Source organism: Oxyura jamaicensis, chromosome 15 (genome assembly GCF_011077185.1).
Source record: "Oxyura jamaicensis isolate SHBP4307 breed ruddy duck chromosome 15, BPBGC_Ojam_1.0, whole genome shotgun sequence".
NCBI classification, from domain to species: domain Eukaryota; kingdom Metazoa; phylum Chordata; class Aves; order Anseriformes; family Anatidae; genus Oxyura; species Oxyura jamaicensis.
The window spans coordinates 3529269-3540294 of record NC_048907.1 but is presented as its reverse complement, the minus strand read 5'-3'; the positions used below and the strand labels follow the sequence as shown (position 1 = coordinate 3540294).

At 38.8% G+C, this 11026-nt stretch overlaps 1 protein-coding gene across 1 annotated transcript; it reads right to left on the bottom strand.

Moving 5' to 3' along the window:
• Positions 1–142: 142 nt before the first annotated feature.
• Positions 143–10836, bottom strand: TCTN2 (tectonic family member 2). Its single transcript, XM_035340381.1, has 18 exons — positions 10726–10836; positions 10302–10415; positions 9957–10030; positions 8689–8884; positions 8402–8502; positions 7964–8160; positions 7607–7736; positions 6859–6994; positions 6097–6162; positions 5289–5417; positions 4545–4622; positions 4166–4246; positions 3708–3819; positions 3208–3311; positions 2640–2796; positions 1823–1948; positions 1239–1327; positions 143–439 (listed from the first exon to the last, which is right to left on the bottom strand). The coding sequence occupies exons 1-18, from the start codon at positions 10790–10792 to the stop codon at positions 324–326; spliced, it is 2073 nt and encodes a 690-aa protein (XP_035196272.1). The 5' UTR covers positions 10793–10836; the 3' UTR covers positions 143–323.
• Positions 10837–11026: the final 190 nt, after the last annotated feature.

Below are 11026 nucleotides of genomic sequence, written 5' to 3'. Positions count from 1 at the left end.
CTGTTGCAGGGGCCCACCACACGCCTGCCCTCCAGTCCCTCTCCAGCACCCAGGGCTGGCCACAGGTGCAGCACCAGCTCCTGCCCACCTCATGCTGCCAAAGCCAGCTCTGTGCTCTTGGTACTCCCAAGGCTCTAGCAACTAAATTATATCACTTTATTTTTTTTATTAATACAACCAGTTCCTGTGCACCCTAAGAGCACTCATTTCATGCATCTTTTAAGTGTTCATATAAAACGTCTACAAAATACAATATCCATCCATAAATTGTACCAAAATGTACCATAAATATTTACAAAGTGGTTTTCTTTACATAAGCATTTTTAAATCAAGAAGTTATCCCATACTTTAGAAAACCAAGGGTTACTCAAAATTACTGCAAGGAAAACAAGAAATGCCAGTGACAGGCCCTTAGCGAGACATTGGGAATAGGGTTCTCCTGGAAAAAAATAAATAAATAAATAAAGTATTAGCACAAGCTAAGCTTCAGTTTGGACATCAACCCATTCTCAGATACAGATTCAAGTATATACATAGCCTGAATAAAATAACAGAGCATAAAACAAGGAAAATCCTTTGTGCTTATAAAATTTAGTACTTCCTAGAACTTGAGTCCCTGAAGTGCAGATAACAGAACAGACAGGTGCCTCTGTCCGTGCAGCTTTCAGAACAGAGTCCAAGTGCCTTGATGCCCTTTGAAATGCCAGATATTTAATCTATACAGCCTCCCATGAGACGTAATCACAGATGTTCACAAACGGAACTTCAAAGTTCTCTCTTACCAACATGGCAAGATTTTGCTGCAGCTTCCGTGGGCAGACAGAACAGCACGTACTGGCAAAGCGAGAAACAGTCTCCCTTCACGGGCAACAGCCCACACTAACACAATGCCACAATTACCACAAGACACAGAAACAGAACCCTATCATAAAGCAACATTCTCTTCTTTTCCCTAGAAAGCATACCTCCCTCCCAACTGTAAACAGGCATGAAAAAGAATGTGTCAAACAGATGCTCACAAAATCTCAATCAACAAACCGCTCTTAGTAATTCTTCCACAAGCCTAACTAAGAAATTAATGCATTATCAAGAAAAATCATACCTCGACTTTTGGAGCACATTTTTGAAATTCCAATTTCCTACTACAAACAATTATTTCAGAAAAAGTCCACACATTTAATTATATTTCAAAGAAATATAGCCAGTTCATGGCATTCCGCATTGCTTATTATTCTTACCTGTGTAGAACTGTGTCACTGGATAAAAGAGTTGTGGCCAGCACACATCATTTCGATTACAGTCAAATTCCGTATAATTAATCTGAAACCTGAAAAAAACGCGTCTATTACCTACAGTACCACCAGGACAAGTAGAAAAAAAAAAAAGAGTTGGAAAAGTAGCCAAGTTACAGGAAAGAAACAAAAACCACAGGCTTCTAGTTCCTCTAACAAAACCTGAAACCTCCCTTTTATTCCCTATCTGCCATCTTTAGCCAAGTGTTTCTTTTTGTGATGAGCAGATCTTCAGACAATAGATAGTTTAGGAGCCTCACACAGCAATCTTTGCCCACTCAAATAAAATGCACGGATGCTTTCTGCCAAAACCAAATGACAACTTGGCAGAGTAATTCACAGTGGGAACACTGCCTGCTTCTGGGGGAGATCCTCACCTACAGAATTGTTATTCACTAAATGTTAGAACCAGTCCTTCATGCTCTGTACTCCAGCAAACCCAAATAACCTTTTGATCAATGCATTTTACATTAGATCTGCTTAACTTAATGAGAAGTTTGTGTGTTGTTTTTTTTAAATAAAACAATTACCTTGTCATTGGAATTGGTGGCTGAGCTGGCACTTTGATGAATTGAACAGAAGCAGTGATGGGAAGAAAGCTGACAGTGTTTTCACAGGTAAGCCCACACTGGAATTGCCATATGACAGTCGAGTAACTGTAAGAACATGAATAACTATTACTAAAGGGCTGTAAAGTGGAAATGCAGAGCCTAAACTTAACCATGGAAGGACAAAATATACACTGTTTTGAAGGACATTGATGACTGCTGGATTTTCAACGTTGCAGAGAGAATGTGCAAAGGCTGGAAAAAGGGGTAGATTGAACACAATCTATTTATTTGACTTGGGCTTACTTTAAAAAATAGAGTGTTTGCAATATGAAACTCCCCAGTTTCAGGAAAGAAGAAAACATTTACCACAGCTCTCAAGAAGCAGCTCTTCACTGGGGTAAGGCAGAACACAAGGCATTTGTTTTATTGTCCTTTCCACCACAGCAAGGAATTAAAACATAATTCTGATGGAATGCCCTGCATACGCCTATTACTGGTGGTAGCAAATTTTATTTTTTTAATACTTCACTGAAGCACAAAGCCACTGGTCACACCATTAGTTTTTTTTTGCTTGTGTTTGTTTTAGTTTCAGAAGGAGATATGTAAACCTTCGTTTCAGCCTCCATTTGGGTTCAAAAGAATTTGTGTTCCAAATACAAGTAAAAGGCATGTAAAAATTGGAAATAATGTATATGTCTGTAAATTTAACCTGAGTCTGTAAAATTTAACCCGAGTAAGCAAGTCTCAAAATGAAACATTTATTTGTCAAATAGCCAGAGACACAACTCTTTTCTACCTGATCTGCACAGCGAGTATCTCTTGACGGGGAATCCCTTGTACTGCACCCACATCTGCAAAAATTATGCGAATATTCAGATTTGCAGGAATATCTGGACAAATGCCTTTCAAGTTTCCAGTGCTCACACTTGTATTAGGATTAAATGGATCAAGACCTGTGGAAGAACAGAGTTAAATGAAAATATTATAGAAAATATTATCTTTTCAGTAATTATGTTATCGTCACATTCCAGTGAAACATTGTTAACTGTCCCACAGGAATACAGCAAAATATACAATAAAGGAATATATAAATATACATAAAGGAATAGTTTATCCCCAGAAAACTAAAAATACCAAGTCATTATATCTACTGACTGACAGTTGTACACATCTTACTGCAGTATACATATACAAGTTATGTGTGTGTTTGCATGCAAATGTATACATGGATGGATAAATCCAGACACAGATCAGTATCTTCAGACACTTGACTTTACATTTGGATTCTATTTTGAGATGATTTAATCATACTACAAGAGCATATTTTAAACATTTAGACTATGAATAACATAAACCTCACTTACGTATAATTTCCACCCAGTCATTTACATCACTGTAACTTGAATTGCTCCTCTTTCCAACATGAGTAGCTTGTATCAATGAATTCAATCTCTCAGTTACATTTCCTCTGAAAATAAAAACATTATATTAAGCAAAAAGTAAAGCTATAGTGTAAACCACTCTGGGTTACAGTATATTATAACATCAGTTTCCTCAGAAAGATACTATCATTCAGTTAAAACAAGCTTCAACTATTGAGTTATCTGCTAAAGGTACAAAATGACAAAGCATCCCACTCCAATGTAATCCTCACTGAATACGAGGAAGTCTGAGTGAAGCAGTTTTTATAATCTCCCTTTTTTTTAAAAAAAAAAAAAAAAAAAGTGTCAACCACAGAAAGCTGAGATGTATGCAAGAACATTTAAAAAGAACGCATTAGTGTTGATAGTAGAAACTTGTAGAAAATCACATAAGGAGCAGCAAGAGGGATACAGGGAGAAACGATTCATCTTGTGTAGCTCACCTTAGATGTGTGCAATCTTCGTTAATACCAACTTCTAGCATGCATCCAGAGAATGAATCTAATCCAAACAAAACTGGTGTATCAGTTGCTGATGCACATAAACCTCTTCCAGCTGCGAATCAAAAACATCTTATTTGAGGTTTCTCATATTTACCTTTTCCTCTCTAGTTTTCAATTTTGTGCAAAAACATCAAATATTAGAATGCAAAATACTAAGCAGTATAATTCAAATAGATTCAAGTCCATTCAACTGCAATACGTCTGGATACCTAAAGCACATTGCGCTCACTAACACAGGTATTAAACACAGGCTTCCTCAATGAAGTTTGAAGGAAGGCTAAGAAATAGTCTAGAAAAAGCAAAATCTGGCTTAGAGGAGATTCTGAAGCAAAATATGTACAAAAAGAAAGCATTTTAGCAGTAAAAGAAGTTGAAGTTGCAACCTCGCATGTCAGTACCTGGCTGCAAAATGTTTAGGCTGCCAGAAGTATCAGAAGCATTCATATTTGCAGCTCTCACTGGTTTTCCAACTTGATAACCTAAATGTAGGAGAAATTGCGAACATTTTGTAAGAACCTACAAGCATTAACGTTGTTTTAATAATACATATCATCAGTCTTGCAGTAAACACTTTTCTGTTACAGTAGCCTCATTTAAAATAATCAATGTTTAGCCTAAAAGCCAATCACCACTATTACAAGTGACAGTACAATAAAGGTAGGAAAGCGAGGCTAGCAACATAGTAAAGTATGAAAGAGGTATAAAGTATGGTCACTGATAATGATCAGTCCAGTACAAAAAATTGTTCTTTTAAGAAGCAAAATAAAGTATTAATACCTGGATTCCCAGACAGTTCTTCTGCATTATTACTCTTCAAGCTTATAAATTTGGCTGTGAATCTCTGTGTCAGTATTTCTGGTAAAATAAGAAGAAAAATACTTTTCTTTTAAATAAGTAAATTAGCAAGAAATATTCTCTTCAACTCTATATAGAATGCAAACTTCCATCCTTCATTAGTAACATAAGATTCAAAATAATAGAAATTAATGAAAAATCAGACCCATAAGTTTTCTTCCAGAATCCAAAGGAAATTCTTTTTAAGCAGAATTACTAATTAGTACAGTCTATCAAAGAATTTTAATGCTGAAAAAAAAATAAAAATTAAAAAAAAGCGTTGTCTAGTCTGGAGAAAAGGAGGCCTAGAGGTGACCTCATTGCTCTCTACAACCTCCCGAGGAGGGGAATGAGAGAGGAACCTCCCTGGTAGCCAATGCCAGAATGCACAGGAATGGCAGAAAGCCGTGCCAGGGGGGTTCAGACTGGATGTCAGGAAAAATTTCTTCACTATGACGGTGGTCAAACACCAGAATGAGCTTCCTAAAGAGGTGGTTAACGCCCCACACCTGTAAGTGTTCAGGGGGCATTTGTACAGGCCCCTCATTACTATGCTTTAACTCTTGGTTAGCCCTAAAGTTGTCAGGCAGTTGGACTAGATGCTCTTCGAAGGTCCTGTCCAACTGAACTATTCTATTGTATTCTATAAAAATAACTCAGAAATCTGTAAAAGAAATCTCATGATACCTCCATCACATAAACGTCCGAGGAAGACTGTGACGTTTATTCCCTCTATGTTCTCATCTTTGCAAATGAACGTATAATTTTCTGCAAAGGTTACATTTTGACACAAAGCCTCAGTAGTAGGAAGGCTTTCTGCGGAAGAAAATAAAACCACACAATTAAAAGCATTGCTAATTAGAAAGCTGCATTGTAAATGAAGAAGAACACCTTAAAAATCTCTACCAACATTGTGGAAATTATAACATTGATCTTTTGGAGAATTATTTTACTGTTTTAGTCCCATCACTTAAGGACAGAATGCTGCACTTACAGCACAGTCCTCTAGCTTATCAATATTTTAACATCTGTAGTTGCAGGTCCTTTCATAGCTAACCCTCAAGAGCCCAGCACTGGGCTTTATTTCATCAGTTGATGGGGCTCTCTGGACTCAGGACTCTCTCTCATTTAATCTCATCCCTCTAAAAGGACCATAACTGCCCAGAAAAAAAAAAAACAAACACACCAGCTTGGTTTCAACACTTCATCTGTGCTGCAGTATCCCCCCCACACCAACTGGGAGCCACTGTTCTACATCAAAGAGCTGCTTCACTGGCTGAAAAAGGTCCTTAAAGAGGCACAAGAGCTTCCAAAAATACAGATGTATACAGCTGCTGCTTCCACAGACCACATGCCCTGCCATTATTTATTTGAGTATTAGAAGACATACAAGATCCTTCCTAAGTATCAGTGCAGGTAAACATTTTAGGCATCAAAATCAACTGTATCATCCAGGTTAGGTAAGAAGTGCACTTATGAAATGGAAGAGACATACCGCTTTGAGTGATGAATTTGCCCGTGTCAGCGATGGTCCTATAGATCACATTTTGTTGGATGAAGTCTGAGAATAAAAAACAGACTCTGAAGTAATCCTGACTAATAGATACTGTTTTCACATCCAAGGTACAATCATTTTTATTATGGAAATGGAGCAGAAAATTATTTAGAAAATTAATTTTGGTAAAGGAGCAAACAGTTTACGTATTATGAGAGCATAGCTAATTATCTCTGGATCTTACGAAGGTAGAATATATCAAAAAATTAGACAACTTAATTAGGTGGTATAAAATAAATTATCTTCATGCTGTTAATAATGCCATCTCAAACTCCAGAAAGACACTTCATAAGTATATGCTTTGTTAATGCGAAAAAAAAAGCACTTCTCACCAATTCTAAAATGATACTGCACCCTTTTGACAGAAAAAGGGCTCTGCAACAACTGGAGAACAGCAAGAGATGCTTTATTCTGTCCTGTGTAGCCATGCTCAGTATGAGTCACCAGAAACAGACAATGGGATTGGCTTTTGTTTCCCGTTCATTTCTTATATCCTAAGTCCTGGGCAACTGTGGGAAGCTTGTTAGAAGGCTGCCAGAAACAACGCCAAATGCTGATAAGAACATCCCCAAATGCTGAACTACAGCTACCAGGTATCAATGATATTATGTGTAGCTGACATGTCAAAAGTCCTCTGGTTTATTTTATTCTGTCAGCTGGGAGAACATACAATACCTTTCTGTTAGGGCTTATCCAACATACCTCCTGTACCACTGTTTATTCTCACATCGTGGGGCAGTCCTTCTTTGTAAGATGATAGATCAGTGAGGCACTTAACATCAATGTCATGGAGATAAGCCACAGGGGCATTTCGAACACACTGCCCCGCCATGGATTGCTGCGGGTAATTCAACAGAAATACATACGTTGGGCTTTTCTCTTGCTTTTCATTTTAAAACTATTTGTCAGTGAAATGCTCCAAATACGTGCTATAGCCATATGTGACTGACAAACAAAGTGATCTGATGTTATCAAAACATCACAGAAAAGGTTAAAATTTAAGATGGACAGCTTTCAAAATAGTTATAATGCAGTCTAGCTTCATCCCAATTTTTCAAAGTAATTATAACTAACAAGCCTCTCTCTAAAATGCAGAAGGAATTAAAAGAAGACAGCCAGATGAGACAAGGGGAAAACAACTATAGTGCTCCATAATACAGCAGAAAAATAACATATATACAGAAATATGATAAACTATAAACTACTAATTGAGGTGCCAAGCTTGTTTTTAGCTCTTCAAATAGTTAAAACATTACCATTTGGGGAGTTTGGTAGGGGGAACAGGAAAGATAACGTCCATTTTTAATAATGATTTTGTGCTAGGTGAAAAATGTATTTACCAGTTCACAACAGCAAGTTGCAGAATTTAGTTACAAAGACATAAGGAAGTTGATACAGAATGTCAAGCAATCCAAGAAGAATCAGAAGCTCCTAAACAGGACATGATTACCTGGGGGATGGTAAAATACTCATTTTCTTCTGTCACAATTGGATCTCCTTGACTGTAACCAGTGAAAACTTTCGCAGGAGACGTTTGTAAAGGGATCTTAAATGAAGGAACTCTGGGTGTAGACCTGCAACTAAGTTCAAAAATTAAACAATTCTTTACTCACTATCTCATGCAAATAAACATGCATCTGCTCTTAAATACCATGTTCTCATATAGTACCAATTACATTTCTCCATTTGCATTTAAAGTTCACACCTTAAAATTCCAATTTCAAAGTAACTTCCATTATAAAAAACAGGTTACAGTATCTGTAGCATTGCTAATGCATGTGTCAAGAAAAAAAAAAATAAAACTTACGTAGAGCCATGATAAAAGTAGCCAAGAAACGGTGTATTGTTAAGAGAAGACTGTATGCAAAGGAAGGGAAACCAATCAGGAGTATATTCATCTGTCTTTGTAGAGCACAGCTGATTAAAAGGTGGGTTTACATCCCCACCAAACACTCCAGTGAAACATGATTCATTGAATAACTGCTTCAAATCTGGTGTACACTCCTGAAAGAGAAAAGAGCGGTCACTTTTTAGCTCAGTAATTGTATTACCATAGCCCCTATAGCCTACTCACAGGTAAGCAAACCAGGTTTGTAGAGAGATGTGTTATATACGATTAGAAATACCAGAAAACCTGGACAAGTCCTCCTTCTAGCTCAAAACATTCAGTACTTCTCTCTCTCCTCACTTCCCCCAGAACCTAGAAATTTTGAAAACATTTCAAAGTTTGGTATGAAATAAGTACCGGATCACAGCAACAACGAACATCACAAGCTCCATCTGTCAAGTCACAAGGACAAGGGCCCAAGGGCTGAAACACCTGGTTAGGGATGAGAGATGCATCTTCTATAAAAGAAATACAAAAAAGAAGAGACAAATCAAACCACTTGAACTGGAATCCCAAGAAGTATGCCCTGCACATTACAGTTTATTCCAACTATATCATTGCTGCTGAAGTCCCAGATTTTATTTTTTTCATATACAGAGGAAAAGAAAATACAAGTTTCTTCTTGAGCATATCTAAACACTTACCTGACACATTTCCTGTAAAGGAAGAGTTGGCATATATTTCAGCTTGAATCAGGAGATGTGCCAGAACCACTGAGTCATGGCATGCTAAAACCTGAAGTGTTTCCAGCACACAGAGAGGAGTCGTGCAGCAGTCAGTGGCATTGGGCAAACACAACTGAAGATTTCTAGTCAAGTTTATGGTCACTTTGGATGTGCCCTGAAAAACGTAGAATAAATTTTGACAGATACAACAGCTTGTATTAAATTACTCTTATTTGTATTACTCATCAGCTCCTGAAAGAGAAGTTTCAGTACCACTTTGTCAGTGCCATGATGCAACGATATTCTTCCAATATAAAAATCAGATGTTTGTTGAAGTCAGAATGACAAAAGGTATGCTAGGAATATGCAAATAAAGTGAGTATATGAACTGTACACAGAATATTAAGGAATCCATGCAGAACAAGTCCCCTCACAAATTACACACGTAGCTTTAAGAAAAGAACAAATAACCGAAAAAGTAATTTTCAGTTTTTATAGCTACCTTCAGCTGAAAATTGAAATGACTACAGAGCTGACAAAAGCCTCAAAGAGTTATATGGAATGTAACAAATGCTGAAGACAATTGTAACAGATGTGGATGTTCTAGAGCTCACGCTACATAAAAATGCTGTTGTATTACCAGCTCCTTCCAGCAGATCTACAACAGTCTTGAATCATAGAATCATTAAGGTTCAAAAAGCTGTCCAAGATCATCTGGTCCAACCATCCCCCTACCACCAATATCACCGCTAAACTATGTCCCTAAGCACCATGTCCAACCTTTCCTTAAACACTCCCACGGACAATGACTCCACCACCTCCCTGGGCAACCTGTTCCTTTGCCTGACTGCTCTGTCTGAGAAGAAATGTCTCATTTCCAAACTGAACCTCCCCTGGCGTAACTTGAGGCCATTCCCTCTTGTACTATTGCTAATATCTGTGAGTAGAGGCCAACCCCCAGCTCCCCACAATCTCCTTTCAGGCAGTTGTAGAGAGCAATAAGGTCTCCCCTGAGCCTCCTCTTCTCCAGATTAAACAAACCCAGTTCCCTCAGCCGCTCCTCATAGGAGTTGTGTTTCAGACCCTTCACCAGCTTCATGTGTCAAGATTTGTCAAGGAAAAACATCAAGGGCATGACACGCAAACCAGCTTGTTAGTAAATTAACATTTTGTTAACTTTTCATTAGCCTTTAATGCATGATAGTTCAATCCCCCACATTTTAGGTAAGAATCAGTATTTTACATACCACACCAGGTGTTACGCTCAAATTCCAATCACCATCTGTTTTACTTCCACTGCAATTTGAAACTTGCAATTTTCCTATATCAAAATAAATACTTATATAGTGTTTTCATTTAGAAAAGACTGAAAAAAATCAGTAGTAAATTTAAACGTCTCCTGTGGCTTCAAGTAGGCAAATCCTTAAGTTCAGCTGACAAGCAGACAACAGAGGACTAAGGGCTTAGCCAGCAGAAGTCCTTAGGAGTTACTATTTTAGTAACTGTTAAAGAACTACATGAACTTGTATTGCTACAGTCATTTTAGCAGAAAAAAAAAAAAAAAAAAAAAAAAAAAAAAAAAGCATTCTTACCTGTCTCTTCATCTATAGGATTTAAAATTATATAAAAATTAACTCCCGAAGAATTTCCATGAAAAACCGAGTTAACTCTTAGCCCAGACATATGGATAAACGAAGGCTGAAAGACTAAAAAGAAAAAAGGGGTGGGGGGAACATATCTTAATAAACACAGAAACTCTAAAAAGGCAACATCTGTAAGATGGATTCATGTCTCACACTTAGGCTGGATTCTTACACCCTTCCATTAAATTGTCACACCCTGCCTTAAATCGTCACAAAATATCTCGTGCTGCCTACCACAGGACTGTATTTACATTGTGCATCTCCCCACGCCACCCCTCGGGGGCTCCGTGTCCTCCCGCCCCAGCCCATCGCCAGTCAGTCAGGGAAGGTCCCGCTCTGCCCCCGCATCCCCTCCCCGGGCCCCTGCACCCACCGGGCTGCCCAGCCCGCGGTGCCGCCGCCAGCAGCAGCAACAGCGCCCCGAGGCCCGCCGCCGCCATCGCGTCAGGGCGGGCCCCCGGCCGCCATTTTGCGGCGGCAGCGCGGCGCCATGGCAACGGGAAGGGGCGGGAAGGGCCGGCAGGCGGCGGGGCCCTCGGGACCTCACGGCGGGCACCGCAGCGCCGCCAGCGGGACAAGGCCGGGCCCGGTGGCCTCGGGGTCCCTCTTAACTCCTCCCCAGGGACGTCCTCCCCGCCCAAGATGCCTCCGTTGCTCTTACACAATGGAATTTT

Bases quoted from the DNA above. Each gene is read 5' to 3' on its own strand.
- TCTN2 (XM_035340381.1), bottom strand. From the start codon at position 10,792: ATGGCGGCGGCGGGCCTCGGGGCGCTGTTGCTGCTGCTGGCGGCGGCA. The intron at 6,995-7,606 runs GTAATCATGTCC...AATTACCCGCAG, and splicing joins AGTATTTTACCATCCCCCAG to CAATCCATGGCGGGGCAGTG. The intron at 6,163-6,858 runs GTATGTTGGATA...TTTTATTCTCAG, and splicing joins AATAAACAGTGGTACAGGAG to ACTTCATCCAACAAAATGTG.